This window comes from Pongo pygmaeus, chromosome 22 (genome assembly GCF_028885625.2).
Source record: "Pongo pygmaeus isolate AG05252 chromosome 22, NHGRI_mPonPyg2-v2.0_pri, whole genome shotgun sequence".
Classification (NCBI taxonomy): Eukaryota; Metazoa; Chordata; class Mammalia; order Primates; family Hominidae; genus Pongo; species Pongo pygmaeus.
In genome coordinates, this window is record NC_072395.2 from 48936476 (window position 1) to 48954687 (window position 18212).

The following is an 18212-nucleotide window of genomic DNA, read 5'->3' on the forward strand; positions in this document are numbered from 1 at the left end:
TTCCAATAGCGGGAGCTGGATTTGTGCCCCACCCACCCCCACTTTGATTACGGGCTATGCCTAGTAACTTGATTCCAAAGAGTACAGTCTGGAATGGTGTTGGGGGCTACAGTGGAGAAACCTGGCAAACAGTACCTTACCGGGTGGTCAAGGATAACATCATCAGGAAGAAATCATGCTGATAGCATGTTCCTGTGGTATCTCTCTCCAAAACCCTTCTTCTATGGAAATCTTCTATGGGGGAAAAAAAATGAGTACTCCTAAACATGTTTTCTGTCATGAAAAACAAGTACAGTTGTCCCTTGGTGTCAGTGGGGGAATGGTTCCAGGACCCTGCGGATACCAGAATTAGAATGCTCAAGTCCCTTGTATACAATGGTGTAAACCTAAGTAACAAAAGAGCTCCCTAAAAGAAAATGATACTTATCTGGGAGTAGTATTGCAATGGGAATATGCATGCCATAGTAAACTATGTGTGTTTTGGGGGAGGTTGAGGCAAGCAGATGTTTTTTAAAAGGAAAATGAAGATTATATGAATTGCTTTAAATCAATTATCTTTGGCTAAAAGAATCAATAACAAAGGTAGCATCAGTCCAAAGTTGCTGGACAGAGGTCCTTGCAGAAGTATTTTTGTGTAAGATTGGGCCTTTCTGCAAGGTTATGGTTTATGCAGAGTCTTTTGTGACAATTCTTGTTATGAGGCATACTGCATGAGAACCCTTCCTTCAAGGCCTTCCCCAGCTGCATTTATCAGGGTTTTGACACAAGTGACTCCATTTTGATTCTACAACTTTCACAATGGTGTAATATTTGCATATAACCTATGCACATCCTCTCATATACTTTAAATCATCTCTAGATTACTTATAATATCTAATACAATGTAAATACTAGGTAAATAGTGAAGGGGTGGCCTACCCCTTCACACCTGTGGGTGTTTCTCATCCGGTGGGATGAGAGACTGAAAAAAGAAAGAGACACAGAGACAAAGTATAAAGAAAGAAAAGTGGGCCCAGGGGACCGGTGCTCAGCATACGGAGCACCCACGCCAGCACCAGTCTCTGAGTTCCCTCAGTATTTATTGATGATTATCTCTACCATCTCGGAGAGGGGGATGTGGCAGGACAATAGAATAATGGTGGGGAGAGGGTCAGCAGGAAAACATGTGAACATATGTCTCTGTGTCATAAACAAGGTTAAGAAAAAGGTGCTGTGCTTTGATGTGCCCATACGTAAACATCTCATGCATTAAAGAGCAGTATTGCCACCAGCATGTCTCACCTCCAGCCCTAAGGCGGTTTTCTCCTATCTCAGTAGATGGAATATACAATCGGGTTTTACATAGAGACATTCCATTGCCCAGGGACAAGCAGGAGACAGATGCCTTACTCTTATCTGAACTGCAAAGAGGCCTTCCTCTTTTACTAATCCTCCTCAGCACAGACCCTTTACGGGTATTGGGCTGGGGGACAGTCAGGTCTTTCCCTTCCCATGAGGCCATATTTCAGACTATCACATGGGGAGAAACCTTGGAAAATACCTGGCTTTCCTAGGCAGAGGTCCCTGCGGTCTTCCGCAGTGTTTTGTGTCCCTGGGTACTTGAGATTAGGGAGTGGTGATGACTTTTAACAAGCATGCTGCCTTCAAGCGTTTGTTTAACGAAGTATATCCTGCATAGCCCTAAATCCATTAAACCTTGAGTCAACGCAGCACATGTTTCTGCTAGCACAGGGTTGGGGGTAGGGTTACAGATTAACAACATCTCAAGGCAGAAGAATTTTTCTTAGTACATAACAAAGCGGAGTCTCTTATGTCTACTCCTTTCTACATAGAACAGTAACAGTCTGATCTCTCTTTCTTTTCCCCACAAAACAGTTGTTATGTGTATTTTTATTTGGAATGTTTCTGGTTAAAGATATTATTTGTGATTTATGGTCATGGTGACCTTAGCCATTAGGCTGATACCCTTTGGATTTAGGCGGGGTTTTTTTTCCTCCTTGACCAGTGAATTCCAGACACATTCCTCTGAGCACAAATCCTATTTAAACTACAGATTCTAAACACAAATGATTTTATTCACCCCTGCCCCACAACACTAAAAGATTTAAACACTAACATAGTTTCTAACAGCTGTAAACTAAACAAATTCTAAGCCCCTACTGACTGAATGGAACCCCTTTTGGCCAAAAGGGCCCCAGAAGAAAACTTAAAAACTTAGTTCCCAGCCCTGATGGAATGGGAGGTCAGACATGCCTCATTATACCCTCTCTCTTTTACAGTTTAGACACAACTGGCCAGCATTGATGTTAAAATGGAGACCATGAGACTGATGGAACAGACTGTTTGTGGCAATAAGATACAAAAATTATAAACAAGACCTAAGGCCATGCCAGGAAAGGGTTAAGTCACTTAAAGAATAAATTCTGTTCTAATGGCTACAAGGTTTTTCTTTTTCTCTAGCAGCTAAATAAGCACTCACCTCCACCTAAGCAATATTAAAACAATTACCACTCATGCACCACCAGATGCTAACTAACCCCCTGTTCCACAATGACAAAGCAGAAGCATCACCATCTTGGACGAGCCCCTCATTCTAAAGTTCACTTTAATAAAAAACCGCCTAGGCCGGGCGCAGTGGCTCACGCCTGTAATCCCAGCACTTTGGGAGGCCGAGGCGGGCAGATCACGAGGTCAGGAGATCGAGACCATCCTGGCTAACACGGTGAAACCCCGTCTCTACTAAAAATACAAAAAATTAGCCGGGCATGGTGGCGGGCGCCTGTAGTCCCAGCTACTTGGAAGGCTGAGGCAGGAGAATGGCATGAACCCAGGAGGTGGAGCTTGCAATGAGCTAAGGTAGCGCCACTGCACTCCATCCTGGGTGACAGAGCAAGACTCTGGCTAAAAAAAAAAACCGCCTAAATCCAAAGGGCATCAGCCTAATGGCTAAGGTCACCATGACCATAAATCACAAATAATATCTTTAACCAGAAACATTCCAAATTCCTCCCTGACCAGAGACATGGTAGCCCCAAGATAAACCCCGCTCCGGCTAGGAAGTGGGGAAGATGCTAGCCCCGAGATAACACCCCTCAGGGTGGAAAGATGTCTGCCCCAAGATAACCTCCCCTCTTCCCAGAGAGATTCCAACCCCGCCATAAACTTCTCCACACACATAAACATTCCAAGCTTGTGGTAAGCCCCCTCACCCTAAAACCAATACATACTCTTAGTCTCTAAGAGAAAGCGCTCCTGACCGAAACGGGCCAGGAGCACCTCTCAGGTTTCATATAAGGTAAACCTGTCTCTAACTGCCAGCCGCGTTTAGTGTTCCTTACCTCTTTCTTGAACTCTTACGTTTGGTGCGGAAACCCAGGCTGGGTGCTGGGGGCAGAGGCTCTCTTGCAACCCAGGAAGCAGTGGGCAAGCGCAGCTGGTCCTGAGCTAATTTCTGGATCCTGAGGGTCTCTGGCCACCCGCCCCATCTTTTCTCTCACTTTACTTTTCCCTCATCCTCTCTTTTCTCTCTCTGTCTCTCCTTCTCTCTCTTTCTTTCTCTCTCTTCCTCATGCGGCTGCAGTCCAAGAGGCCCTTTGCCAATTCCAACTGGAACATCCAACATCGGACACTAATCCAGCCAACTGGTAAGATCTGCCCTCCCCGGCTTTCTCGCCGTACCCGGGAAAAGTCAGGTCGGCCGTCCGGTCCTCAGAGGACCAGCAGGACTAAGCTAGAGGAAATCTTGGGGACGCCCAGTTTCTTCTCAGCTTGACCATCCTCTTTAGTAAGAGGATTCTGGGTCTCTGTCTTTTGTCTGGGAATGCCTAGAACAAAAACAGACACCCTCTGCTTCTTCTCGCCAGTCCACATGGATGCCAGACAATCCCACATCCCTACACACACCACAAATAACATCTCCAACCAGAAACATTCCAAACTCCTCCCCGACCAGAGACATGCTAGCCCCTAGATAAAGCCCCCTCCAGGCCAGGAAGATGCTGGCCCCGAGATAACCCCCCTCCAGGCCAGAAAGATGTCTGCCCCAGGATAACCTCTGCTCCTCCCAGAGAGATTCCAACCCCGCCATGAACTTCTCCACACACATAAACATTCCAAGCTTGTGATAAGCCCCCCACCCTAAAACGAATACATACTCTTAGTCTGTAAGAGAAAGAGCTCCTGACCAAAATGGGCCAGGAGCGCCTCTCAGGTTTCATCTAAAGTAAACCTGTCTCTAACTGCCAACGCATTTTTGCTTCTTTCCTCTTTCTCTAACTCTTACACACAAGCCATAACTACAGCTTTGATTAGACAAGAGACCGATTTCAACAACTTTCTCCTGAGAAGAAGATCGTGGACTATGGAATGGACTGGTTCTGGTTTACAGAGGCTGTGTACTTGCGTGCCTTGATGTCCTGAAAGACCTTTTGACAGATAGGGCCTAATCGTAATACACTTAAATGTCAAGTCACCATCCCAAAGTGAATATACATGAGTCGTATGTTACATGCATGTTTCTTCAATATGCATGTATCAGGACCACCTTCATGAATATTCACAGCTCCTCCTGTAAACTGTTGAATGTGTAAGTTTAGCCAACCTGTTCAGTCTAAAGCTCCTGCCTCAAAGCCTCCCCCTTCAAAGTGCCCGTCTCTGTTTCTGCTGGAGTCAGCTCCCCAGACTCCAGGATGGCTACCTTGCAGGTTGTACCCCTTTAGAAGAAATAAAGTCCCCATCTCCTTTTCTAAATTTACACATTGTGAGTTGTTTTTGGTTTTGTTTTTTTTTTGTAAACACAGCTCAAGGCTACATGGCTAGGATGACCCCATCACCCCTAGGATGACTCTAGCCCCTTCCTGAGAATGTTTAAGCTGCCAAAAAAAAATGTGGTGTTTGTAATAACCAACTTCTGACAATAGGCCCCTGACTGCCCTTTCTTAAAGCATTTACTAAAAACGGCTTACAGCTGTGAATTCTCTCTGTCCCTTTGAGATGTATCTCCCACCCAGGAGCGTTTCTTGGCCAGGCGTGGTGTCTCACACCTGTAATCCCAGCACTTTGGGAGGCCAAGGCGGGCGGATCACCTGAGGTCAGGAGTTCGAGACCAGCCTGGCCAACATGGCGAAACCCTTTGTCTACTAAAAATACAAAAAGTTAGCTGTGCGTGGTAGCACACGCTTGTAGTCCCAGCTACTCGAGAGGCTGAGGCAGGAGAATCTCTTGAAACTGGGAGGCAGAGGTTGCAGTGAGCCGAGATCGCACAACTGCACTCCAGCCTGAGAGATAAGAGAGAAACTCTGTCTCAAAGAAAAAAAAAAGAAAGAAAGAATGTCTTTCTCAAGGACCTGAAAGCCATTCCTCTGAAATGTAATCATCAGAAATGATAGGGCCTCTGTCTTTCAGTCTTTATAGTGGGAGACTAGAATCCCAACTTTGCTAATTGCCAGCTAACAGACACAGCTGGCCAAACCAACATTTCCACTGAGCAACCCTTGGTAATTTGTCATTTCCCTAACTCCTCCCACTTCCTGATCCTTCATTCTCCCTTTAAAAGGCACAGTCACCTCTGTACAAATGAAAGTTCGTTTACACTGGACCCTCTTTCCTATTACAGGAGTTCATTATTGACTAAAATCTGTCCTTACCACCTTAGTATCTGGCTTTATTTTTCACAGAATTCAGTAAATTGCTTGAGTTACATAACTACTAAGCACCTAAGCCACAGATTGATTCCAGGTCTCAAAGTCCATAGTCTACCCCTTTAGAAAGGCTTATTGAATATCCTAAACAAGCATAAAATGCAAGAGGAACACAGCCAGTGTCAAGCAGAGATCCGTGAGGGTAAATAATCAAAGGAACGACCCGGAGAACCTCACAGTTCATAACTTAACAATATTATTTTCCAACATCTTTTCTTGTAATATATACCATGGAACTGTGTTTTGGGCTTTTTTGTTTTCGTTTTTGTTTTTAGATTCGGGAATACATGTGCAGGTTTCTTACATCAGTATATTGCCTGATGCTGAGGTTTGGGCATCTAATGCTCCCAAGTAGAAAACATAGTGCCCAATCGTTCGTTTTTCAACCCTTACCCCCTCCCTCCCCCTTTTGGAATCCCCAATGTTATTGTTCCCATCTTTGTGTCCCTGTGTACTCAAATGTTTAGCTCCCACTTATAAGTGAGAACATGCATTATTTGGTTTTCTGTTTCTGCGTTTGCCCAATAGCCTCCAGCTGCATCCATGTTGCTGCACAGGAAATGATTCCATTCTTTTTTGTGGGAACTGTGTTCTTTAGTTGCTCTAAACTAGTGGGTAGTAGTGTTCTTTGGGCAGCACATATACTAAAACTGGAATGATGTGGACAAGATTTAGCATGGTGCCTGTGCAAGGATGACACGCAAATTCATGAAGCGTTCTATTAAAAAAAAAACGGTGGGTAGTAAAGATATGAATTCATTCCACAGGTTAATTGATGTGATAAAATTCTTTATATAGCAGCCAATATAGTCTCAGACCTTTGATTCTCACAACTAAGGCATGTCTTCCAACTTAGCCAATAGCAGTAATAGCAGAGATCTGGAAACTCCATTTTTTAATTTCTGTTTTATTTCTTAAATTGTTCAGAATCCAGACAAGGTGCTACATATTGGAGGCTCCTCACACATACCACCAGAATCAAGACCCAGATGTAGCAGAGAAAACAATACAAAATCATCCAAGTAGAGCTTAATTCACAGGCTTTAAGTTATGCTTTTCAAAAACAAATTTTCAAAAAGTTTCCCATAGTCAAACCCATCAGACATTTATGATTCTTCCCCTATTTTTATGCTTACAAAATAAAGCATTTTCCCCTATTGAAAATAAAACTTTTACTTTTGTTTTCTTTTCGTTGTTTTATGGATTCATTTATAAATCACTGTTTCTCTCTCTCTCTTCAGAAATTATTTAGTGTATGTTGTAAGGGATCTTTTTTCTTTCCAATCATTATGCCCTTTCCCCAGTGCTAATTTTGGAATAATTCTTTCCCTCAGTAGTTGTTAAACCACCTTTATCATACAGTAAATTCTTGTTAATACATATTTTATATATTTTCCGGAGCAACCTGCCCAATGTACCTGTCAATTCTTATGTTGGTACCAGTCCTAAAAAAATAAATGAGACTCAAACTCATGATACATGGCCCTCACAGGATTTGCCTTTTGAAACAGCAGGACCCTCACCCTGTCCAAAGTTCCCTGTACACCATGTGCTATTGCTGACTGGCCCTCTTAATAAATTTAATCCATCCCACTCTAACACTGACTCATACCAGCTACAGAAGACAGTAACTAGTTAAGTGGAAAGAACCCAGCCAATGACAGACCCAACATGCACATACTGGGATAGGAAAGAAAATTCAAAACAGAGCTCTGAATTATCCTGAGTGGAAAACAAAACAAAACAAAATACTACAAACTGTATGACTCCATCTATATAACATTTTTGAAACAACAAACTTGTAGAAATGGTGAACAGATTAGTGGTTGCCATGAATTAGAGTTGGTTTGGGGAGTAATAGAGAGGTATGTTTGGTGATAAAAGTGCAACAGGAGGGCTCTTTGTGCTAATGGAAACATTTTCATTTAACTGTAGTGGTGGATACACAAACCAACATTTGATAAAATTATATAGGACTAAATACATACACAAAGTACACATCAAACTGGGGAAATCTGAGTATGATTGGTGGACTGTTTTGTTGTCAATATCTTCACTGTGATGTTGTACTATACTTTTGCAACATGTTACTATTTAGTGAAACTGAGTAAAGGGTAAGGAATCTCTGTATTATTTCTTATAACTGCATGTGAATCTATAATTACTTTGACAAAAATTTCAGTTGAAAAAGAGCAAGGGTCTTTCCTTGATTATTAACTTGTTTTAAAGCAACTGATTGGAAACCTACCTTGAAATTGCAATGTAATTGCAATCTATTTAAAGCAGTACTGTTCAACAGACCTTTCTGCAAGGATAGAAATACCCTAAATCTGTACTGCCCAATACAGTGACCACTAACACATGCAAATATTGAACACCAGAGATGTGGCTAGTGCAACTAAAAAACTGAATTACAAATTTTGCTTAATTTGAATTTATGTTTAAATGGCCACCTGTGATAGTGGCAACCTATGGGACAGCACAGAAATGAAACTTGACCTTATTCCCAATTCCCTTGTAAGTAGGAAGGAGGAACACTCACTTTGAAACCACGCAATTGTCCCATAGGACGGATGTTTATGGTCTCCTTTTTTTTTCTTTCTTTCTTTTTTTTTTTTTTTGAGAGGGAGTCTCGCTGTGTTGCCCAGGCTGGAGTGCAATGGCATGATCTCGACTCACTGCAACCTCTGCCTCTGGGGTTCAAGCAAGCAATTCTCTGCTTCAGCCTCCCAAGTAGCTGGGATTACAGGCCACACCCAGCTAATTTTTGTATTTTTTTTTTTTTAGTACAGACAGGGTTTCACCATCTTGGCCAGCCTGGTCTTGAACTCCTGACCTCATGATCCACCCGCCTCAGCCTCCCAAAGTGCTGAGATTATAGGCGTGAGCCACCGCCCCCAGCCTGGTCTCCTTTGAATAAATAAATTGACCCTCCCTGTCTAAAAACTTGAGAAATTTACATTTGTCTTATCTGAGTTCCTTTCTCAGGAAACTAGCCATCAGGCCTCCCAGATAGCACCAAGGAACGGAAACTTATCAGATCACCAAATCTGGAAAATCAGACGCCAGACCCCTCACCTGCAACAAGTGCCTGATGCCTGTTGACCCACTCCTCCTCATCTCTCCCTAACTCCTGCTATTTTCCCCCATGTGGTTACATTTCTTCCCTGCTATATCCTAATTTTAATCAGTTGAGAAGATGGATTTGAAACCGATCTCCCCCCCTAGGCTGTAGCACCCAAATAATGCCTTCTTCCCTGACAATAATGGGGTCTCAGTGACTGGCTTTCTGTGCTGTGAACCACCGGACCTAGACCGAACTCCTGGCATTTCTCTAACAATTTCCCACCACTGAACTAAGTTATAAACTCTGAGGATGGATCCCTGTTTCTTCATTTTAAGATGGGGATTAAAAGGTACATCCTGGAGTGTTATTGTCAGTGTAAAATAGGGCTGTGAAATCTCCTACACCTATGCACAGGTAAACTGATGGCCCTGCAAGTGCCCAGAGAAGTAACCTTGTAAAGATTTAGTGAATGTTTCCCACCATTATTGGAAAATCTGGCTAAGTCAGTAGCTTTGTTTTCATACACTTAGGGGGGAAATCAACAAAAACTTGATGCCCTGTCATTTCCTTCCAGTGTCTTCTGCAACTCTAGCTCCAAAGACTGCAGTTCCTGCAGTATTTTTTTTTTTTTTAGAACACTAGGAAAAAAAGAAAAAAAAAAACATGCAAATGTACTATTTCTTCAAACACAACTAGGAATGATTGAACAGTTGGGAGAATAGGAAGAAAACCCCTCGGAGAACCAAGGACAAGCAGTGAGTTCAGATCTAGGCACATGGCCACTAGGAATGGTTCTTCACTGCCACGTGGGCAGCCAACAGCCAGTAGCTAGAGACCAGCCTCGGTCTTCGGCCAGCGGGTTCTGCAAAGTCAGGCTAGCTGGCTCTCCGCCTGCTCCGCACCCCGGCGAAGTTCCGGTGGGGAGGGGGAGGGGTGGTTCGGCCCCGCCCCGCTAGGAGCGGGGCCTGCGCCTGCGCGCTCAGCGTCCGGGCGTGTAACCTACGGGTGCGCGCCCACGCCCGCCAGACTCGAGCAGTCTCTGGAACACGCCGCGCGGTTCCGGGGCCTGAGCCAGGTCTGTTCTCCACGCAGGTGTCCCGCGCGCCCCGTTCAGCCATGTCGTCCGGCATGCATGTAGCGCTGGTGACTGGAGGCAACAAGGGTATCGGCTTGGCCATCGTGCGCGACCTGTGCCGGCTGTTCTCGGGGGACGTGGTGCTCACGGCGCGGGACGTGGCGCGGGGCCAGGCAGCCGTGCAGCAGCTGCAGGCGGAGGGCCTGAGCCCGCGCTTCCACCAGCTGGACATCGACGATCTGCAGAGCATCCGCGCCCTGCGCGACTTCCTGCGCAAGGAGTACGGGGGCCTGGACGTGCTGGTCAACAACGCGGGCATCGCCTTCAAGGGTATGGGGAGGGGACGTGGCCTCCCCGAAGAAGAAGCTCTGCACTGGGGCTCCTGGCGTCTGCGGGGTCCATCACGGCTCCCTAGGGAGGACAGGGAGGAGCTGGGAGATGCAGGGAGTGCAGAAACCTTGGAGAAAGTGAGAGTTTTCCAGCCAAAGGGAACTTTGTGTTTCCCTGGCTGGGACTCTTGGGAATCTTTTTCTGGTTTTCTGCAGTTTTCCTGAATTGAGCTTTAAGGCAATTGGATGAATTTTGAACTGATTTTAAAATAAACGACAAATTGCAAAAAGAAAAAATGGTTATGCCAAGATCCAGTGTGTGCGCCCTTCATCCTCCTTCCCCCACTGGTACCATCTTACAAAAATCCTAGAACGTGATCAAAGCAGGAGATTGACATTGGCACAATATGGTAACCAGACACAGACTTTAGGCAGAAGGCACTAAGTTGTTTTTTGTTTTGTTTTTTTAAGTCTCATTCTATAGAATTTTACCTCATGGGTACAATGTATTAACTGTGTTCTCTTTCTCTCCTAAAAGTTGCTGATCCCACACCCTTTCATATTCAAGCCGAAGTGACGATGAAAACAAACTTCTTTGGTACCCGAGATGTGTGCACAGAATTACTCCCTCTAATAAAACCCCAAGGTGAGTCTGATGGGAAACAGCGCACCTTCTCTTTGGGGCTTGATCTGGCCCCTGTTTGCCTGGGATCTCTCCTGCAGGCTCCTGCTTCCTCTCCATGCTGCACGTGCACTGACGTCTGTGCTTTGTCTCCTGCCAGCTGATATGTGCCATTTTGCCTCAGGACTTTGTCCTCACTTCTTCCACTCCCCTGGCCATTCGTCCTCCCTGTCCCACTTGGTCTTTGCACACCTGGCTGACTCTCTCAGCCTTCAGGTCTTAGCTCAAACGTCTCCTGAGAGATGCTCTTTCATTTGCTCCATGCCCCTCCGCGTGGGAGTCCATCCTGTATCCTCTCTCTGCTCTTTCAGAGAGATCTTATTCAGGCTGGTGGAGCCTTTACTACCACCAGTTCATTAGGCCCTTCTAATACCTGTCACCTGTCTGGAACACTCCTTAAGCTCCCAACCACATAGTTGGCTTGCTGCCTTTCCATCTCTTCCTGATGCCTTTCCCCACAATCTAAGATATTTCCAGAGGATCCCTATCCTTTTCCCTAAGTCGTCTGGGACACAGACCCTACCACCCACCCACCAGGATCCTGCAGGTCACCATGCCCCGCCCCTCATAATCACTTACTAGGTCCTAGGAGTTGTGCCCACTGAGTTCCTCCTGAATCCGTCTCATCCCGACTCTACAGCAGGCCCTCACCTGTCCCTCTGGACAATTGCAAACCCTCACGAGGCACCTCTGGTCTTGAGTCTTTTCTTTCCCAGCATCCTGCATACTGTCTGCATGGTCATGCCTCTCCCAAAATCCTTCAGGAGGAAAGTCCAAGCCCTTAGCATGGTTCACAGAGATGTCCATAATCTGCCGCTGCTTAACTCCGGGCCCATTTTAACTCCCCTTCAACGTGCTGAAGGTGCTGGACGTGACTATCACATTTCTTTGGTTGTAAACTGCTGTGATGGTTACCCTAAGTAATGGGATAGGAGATGAACCCACCTATTAAATAACACAGCAATCAAGTAGCCACTTTTAGAAAAATTTAAATGTGTGGCTTCGAGTTGGGTACTTGCATGTACATCTTACTCTCAGCTTTTATCCTGTTTCCCTGTCCTGTCGTCCTATTAAGTTGTGCTACTTCTAAGGCTCTGGTTCACCAGGACCTCAAAGGGCAGCTCTTCCAAATCTCACCTGACTCTACTCAGCCGAAATTTGAAGGCAGGAATGAAGTTCCTTATGCAACTACCACCACACTTTCTATGTGTATTCCTCTTAGAACTCATACCAGTAACTGTCTCTCATATGAAAATTTTCTGCTCCAAAATCCCTGCACATTTGGCATTCACCTTTCTATGGGATTGTTGCACACCTTTCTACATAATGCTTTGTGGTGTATCTTAGGGAGAGTGGTGAATGTATCTAGCATCATGAGCGTCAGAGCCCTTAAAAGCTGCAGCCCAGAGCTGCAGCAGAAGTTCCGCAGTGAGACCATCACTGAGGAGGAGCTGGTGGGGCTCATGAACAAGTTTGTGGAGGATACAAAGAAGGGAGTGCACCAGAAGGAGGGCTGGCCCAGCAGCGCATACGGGGTGACGAAGATTGGTGTCACCGTTCTGTCCAGGATCCACGCCAGGAAACTGAGTGAGCAGAGGAAAGGGGACAAGATCCTCCTGAATGCCTGCTGCCCAGGGTGGGTGAGAACCGACATGGCGGGACCCAAGGCCACCAAGAGCCCAGAAGAAGGAGCAGAGACCCCTGTGTACTTGGCCCTTTTGCCCCCAGATGCTGAGGGTCCCCATGGACAATTTGTTTCGGAGAAGAGAGTGGAACAGTGGTGAGCTGGGCTCACAGCTCCATCCATGGGCCCCATTTTGTACCCTGTCCTGAGTTGGTCCAAAGGGCATTTACAATGTCATAAATATCCTTATATAAGAAAAAAAAAGATCTCTTATCAATTAGCACTCACTAATGTACTACTAATTGAGCAGCCTACGCACTCAGCTGACTGCCTAAATCTGTCCGGTCTTTTGTGATTTCCTCTGATGCGGGAGAGGAAAAATTGTAATTGATGAAAATAATGAATGAAAATCAACAGATGAATAAATGGTTCTTTATAAGTGTCCATTTGTACAGATTGTTTAGATGCTAAATAAGCTTTGTCTCAAGTACAGTCAACCTAAAAGGTCAAGGGAAGGGACAGTACAACTTGGGGGTGAGCAAACCCAGAAAGTAAAGAAAGAGCCAGTTAGTCAATATTTTCAATGTTGTAGGTCAGACAATGCATTGGAACTCCCCAGATCCACATTATGTAACAAAAGCTGACAGCATGTAAGCCTGTGAGCATAGCTGGCTCTGGCCCTTCCCCGCCTCTAGGAAAACATGGACAGTACCACAAAGGCAAAGGCAGCTGACCTGGTCTCTTTAAAAAGCCAAAGTCATTGGGGAAAAACAACCAGTTGCAATGTGTGAAATGTGAGTGTGCACTTGTGTGAAACACCGAGCTGATGAGGGACCTATCAGATCTCCATAGGAATGTGTTATTTATGTAGGGATGAAGTGTCATGAGGTGTACAACGTATGCCCCAGGTGTACAACGTGTTTCAGCAAAGTATACACAGACTGATGAACAGGTAAGGCAAAAAAAAAACTTTTCTGTTTGTTGAAAGCTTTCAAAACCTGGGGATTGGGAGTGGAAACTCCTAGCTCTGCCCTCCGAGTTCTTGACCTCAGGCAGAATACTGTATCTGGCTTTGTCTGTGTTTCCTCAACTGTCAAATTGGGATGACAGTCATAGGATTATATGTCTTGAGATAAAGTGTTGAGAACAAATTAGCCGGGTGTGATGGTGGGCACCTGTAATCCCAGCTACTCAGGAGGCTGAGGCAGGAGAATCGCTTGAACCCAGGAGGTGGAGGTTGCAGTGAGCCAAGATTGCACCACTGCACTCCAGCCTGGGTGACAGAGCAAGACTTCATCTCAAAAAAAAAAAAAAAAAATAGTGTTGAGAACAGCCCCTGCTGTCATTAGTTCCTGTAAATGGGCCTGACGCTGTCCCTGCTGGTAATGAGAAGTGTGTGTTTACTAACACCCAGTAAGTGCCCACGCCATTCTCTTTCTTCCACAGAATCACAGTGTCGTGATCTTTCACACTTCACCAGTGAGAATTAAGGCTTACAGAAACAAAAAGCGATCACCCATGAAAAGAAGGAGAGGCCCCTTATTTTATTTGTATTTATTTATTTTTTAATTCTCCAAACTGCTTCGGAAGAGTCCCTTTATTTATTTGTTTGTTTGTTTGTTTGTTTATTGAGACAGAGTCTCAATCTCTGCTCAGTGCAACCTCTGCCTCCTGGGTTCAAGTGATTCTCCTGCTTCAGCCTCCTGAGGAGCTGGGATTACAGGCGCCCGCCACCATGCCTGGCTAACTTTTGTATTTTTAGTAGAGACAGGGTTTCACCATGTTGGCCAAGCTGATCTCGAACTTCTGGCCTCAAGTGATCCACCCGCCTCGGCCTCCCATAGTACTAGGATTACAGACATGAGCCACCATGCCCAACCTAGTCCCTTAGGTTAAAAGTGAGGTTTACTTTAACAAGTTTCACCTTTCAGTAGGGCTGTTCATTTCTTCCCAGTTTTTGTAAACAGACACCAGAAAACAACCACATCTGCAGCAAGACTGGTATTCTCAAGTGCTAGTTTAGAAATTTATACCTGTATTGCAAAGATATTTTTCCTTAATACCTTAAAAATAACACCTAGCTTCTTTAAGAGATTTAGAGAAAGCATTGTTCCAAATTCAAGTACCTGCTTACCTCTGAGGGTGAGGGGAGGAGGACACACATGGTTCTGTCTTTATTGCTAAGGGTTTCTTTCTTATACCAGGTGATAGGTACGTGGTGCTAAAATAAAATTTTCGGAAAAAGGTAAAATCATGACTGTCATACAGATGTAAAAATAATATTCAAAAAAATGTATTTTACTCATAAGGGAACCAGGGAAATGCTATAACTGGTTCAAAGGAAAAGCTGAAAGGGCACAGATTATATGGAATCAACAAATGTTGAGCTGAATTGCAAATGATGACAAAACGTGTTTTCACAGGGAGGAGGAGGTCAATTCAGTCACCACTAGACAGGACAACACTTGCACCTCTGTTACATACAATTTAGAAAGAGATGCAAAATATCTCAAAGAATGAACAGGGCCATAGTTCGATGCTACGAGTTTTACTTTGCAAACACCCTTCACTCTGTTGTGTGAGTCTGGCAAAACACCCATCCCCATGCTTAATAACCATGCCAGCCTGCTCTAGCAGCTCTTAACAGATGATGCTGGGGAGAAAGGAAACAAGAGGCTGACTTTGCTCTTTTATGTTCCCACCCCAATCCCAAACAGACAAGCAATTCTCCTAGCCAATGTTGTCTTTTCCCCTAGTAAATTCACTCTCCTACTCTGTAAGATGATTATTCTTTCCGCATATCTCCCAGACTGATTGTGCTAGAGGATATCCTCAAATCTGTTCCCTAAAAAAGAAATAGATGCCCCTGAGGACAGTGGTTCAACATACCTGCAACCAGACAGCACACCCTGCCCTGCTTTCCGTTACAAGAAGAGGCACACTGCTTCCCAGGCAGCACCCCCACCGGAGTCCTGGTTCATCCATTATCGCCCTCCCAAACATTTTGTTCTTGTAATTATTCCCTTTCTTTCCTTCACCAGATTCACCTCTCTAAGATTACCATTGCATAAAAACATGCTTTAATATCTCTCCCAGCTTTTAAAACTAAGGAGTTGAGTCACACAAAGTATGTTCTCTGACCACACTGAAATTAAGTTAGAAATCAATAGCAAGATAGCTAGAAAATCCCCAAATAGTTGGAAACCAACAAAGTGTAATTTCGAACACCCTTAGTCAAAAAGATACCAAAAGTTAAGGAAAAAACAACAAAAAATAAAAAAAAATTTTTAAAGATATCAAAAGTTAAATTCAGAAGTATTTTGAACTGAATGAAACTGAAAACACAACATATCAATGTTTGTGGGATGGCACTAAAGCGGTACATAGAGGGAAATTTATACTACGTAATGCCTACACTAGAAAAGAACTGTCTCAAACAATGACCTCAGCTTCCATGGTAAGAAACTAGAATAAGAGCAAATGAAACCCCAAATGAGCAGATGAAAGGAAATAAAGGTAAAAAAAAAAAAAATCAATGAAGCCAAAAGCCAGTTCCTTGAGGGAAAAAAAAAAAAAAAAGTGCTAAACCTCTAGCCAGAGCAATCAGAAAAAGAAAAAAAAATGAAATACACAGATTACCAATGTCAGGAATGAGAAGTAGCATCATTATGATTAATAAGAAGATAATAATGGGGTTGGGCACAGTGGCTCACACCTAAAATCCCAGCTCTTTGGGAAGCTGAGGCAGGTAGATCACCTGAGGTCAGGAGTTCAAGCCCAGCTGGCCAACAGGGTGAAACCCCATCTCTACTAGAAGTACAAAAACTAGCCAGACATGGTGGCAGACACCTGTAATCCCAGCTACTCTGGAGGCTGAGGCAGAATCGCTTGAACCCAGGAGGTGGAGATTGCAGTGAACCGAGATCATGCCACTGCACTCCAGCCTGGGCAACAGAGTAAGACTGTCTAAAAAAAAAAAAAAAAAAAAAAGATAAGAGCATTTTACTAACAACCTCATATCATTGGAATTAACAACTTACATAAAATGTACACATTTATTAATATTTAGAAAAACACTAAGCTCACTGAAGAAGAAATGGAAAACCTGAATAGCTCTATGTCTGTAAAGTGAAGTTTCAAATACTCTTTGGAAAGAAAGAAATATTGGTTGGGGCATAAAGGGAACCACACCCAGCAGGTGTCCAGCTATTAACTTGACTTTGATAGAGAAAGTGGACTCAGGGTGGCAGGGCACAGGCAGTTCGGCCATATCTGCTTGAGTAAAGCGGAGTCGTGATGAGATGGTAACTCTCTGCTAATCTCAGAGTCACTAATCAAACACACTCAGATCAAACACGTGGGTTACAGTGAAGAAGACGAATGAAGGAATCCAATTGCCCGTCCATACCTTGACACACTTTTGACAATTCCTTTGTTTTATGGGTACACATTTCATGGGGAGATGCCATATATTTTACATATTAACTGTGACTTTGGATAAAACAAAAATGCAGACACTTTTAGCAAACAGGGGTTATGTAACAATTAGATAAAACATTTTAATAAATGGCTTACGGCATAGTAGGAGCTTCATAAACATTCTCTTTCATTTGGGGGCATACTAGGAACCATACAGAGATTGCCTGCCCATGCCTGGAAGTCTAATTACAGGACATCCTTTTTCTCCAATTCTTAAGTTTCAGTTTCTCTTAAGCAAGAAAGGGGATCTATGTCCTGAGAAGCAGTTAGTGTGTAGATAATTTCATTTCATCTTAAGATAAAGCAAACGTCTGCATTTTGCAGTGGGTGATGGGTGCACAACCAAGAAAATTACTTGGCACATGTTTTCCTCCCTTTGGGATTCTCTCAAAATCGTTTTAATTCAACTGTCACCTGTCTCAGGCCCCCTACTGACCCATCACCATCCAGTTTTGCTTTCAGAGAGCCCGACCTCTTAGCCCTGCAAACCATTGCTTGGCTCTGTTAGGATCAAAAGAGGGATATGTCTTGGCATGACCCAATACACAGCTCATGGAGAGGGTAGACCCAGGAGTGGGGGCATTAGAAAACTTCCTGGAACATTCAGTCCCTCTGAAGTTGCAGCACTGGAACGCAGAACTTAGTTCTGCTGTACAGCCCCAACCCAGCCATGCTGGCCTGCAGCCATGAGGCACCTTCAGGCTGGAACAATTCAGAGAATTGACGTCTCTGTACTCACAGGTCTCAATACCACTTCTAATGTGTATGAGGTGTTAGTCTCAAACAGGACTGGGCATGTTGGCTGCAAACAAAGTAGCTTCTGGTGGGGCACACGGAGGCACAAGGAGGTTCAAGAGGAGCTGTTCACGACACGGGGTCAGAATCCATGCCTTCCATTAGCTGGGCTACTTACTCGGATCTCCATAATCCCAATATAGGTGAGAAGGTGTCTATATCCTGTGAAGTATAATTTTGGCAGAACAAGGTACATTTCTTAGGATATGGACTATCCCAGGAAGTCCATCCCTCACAAGGATTTGCCATTCAGAACTGCCCAGTCCTGACACTAAAAGTCAACAAAGGACATTTAGGGTCACACTAGCTATTGCAGAAAGTCAGCCCCTAACTTTTCTGTAATCGCCACAATTCTATAACTTTAAGTCATCTACGCCAGAATTCCCATTTTTGGGAACAGTAATAGATTGAAGGCTGGCTGCCAAGAAGATATGTCCATGTGTCAGAATCTATGAATATTTT

At 44.3% G+C, this 18212-nt stretch overlaps 1 protein-coding gene and 1 non-coding gene across 3 annotated transcripts; both read left to right on the plus strand.

Moving 5' to 3' along the window:
* The first annotated feature begins 6320 nt into the window (after window positions 1-6320).
* On the plus strand, window positions 6321-6427 carry LOC129022736 (U6 spliceosomal RNA). Its single transcript, XR_008496533.1, has one exon. It is a non-coding gene; the product is annotated as a U6 spliceosomal RNA (small nuclear RNA).
* Window positions 6428-9621: 3194 nt separating this feature from the next.
* On the plus strand, window positions 9622-12918 carry CBR1 (carbonyl reductase 1). Of its 2 annotated transcripts, none has more exons than XM_054468579.2 (3): window positions 9622-10171; window positions 10709-10816; window positions 12200-12918. In XM_054468579.2, exons 1-3 carry the CDS (start codon window positions 9883-9885, stop codon window positions 12634-12636), a joined length of 834 nt encoding a protein of 277 aa, XP_054324554.1. In that variant the 5' UTR covers window positions 9622-9882; the 3' UTR covers window positions 12637-12918. The 2 variants fall into 2 exon arrangements, with proteins under 2 accessions (XP_054324554.1, XP_054324555.1); XM_054468580.2 differs by lacking the exon at window positions 12200-12918 and adding an exon at window positions 11569-12176 and having other exon boundaries at window positions 9703-10171.
* Window positions 12919-18212: the final 5294 nt, after the last annotated feature.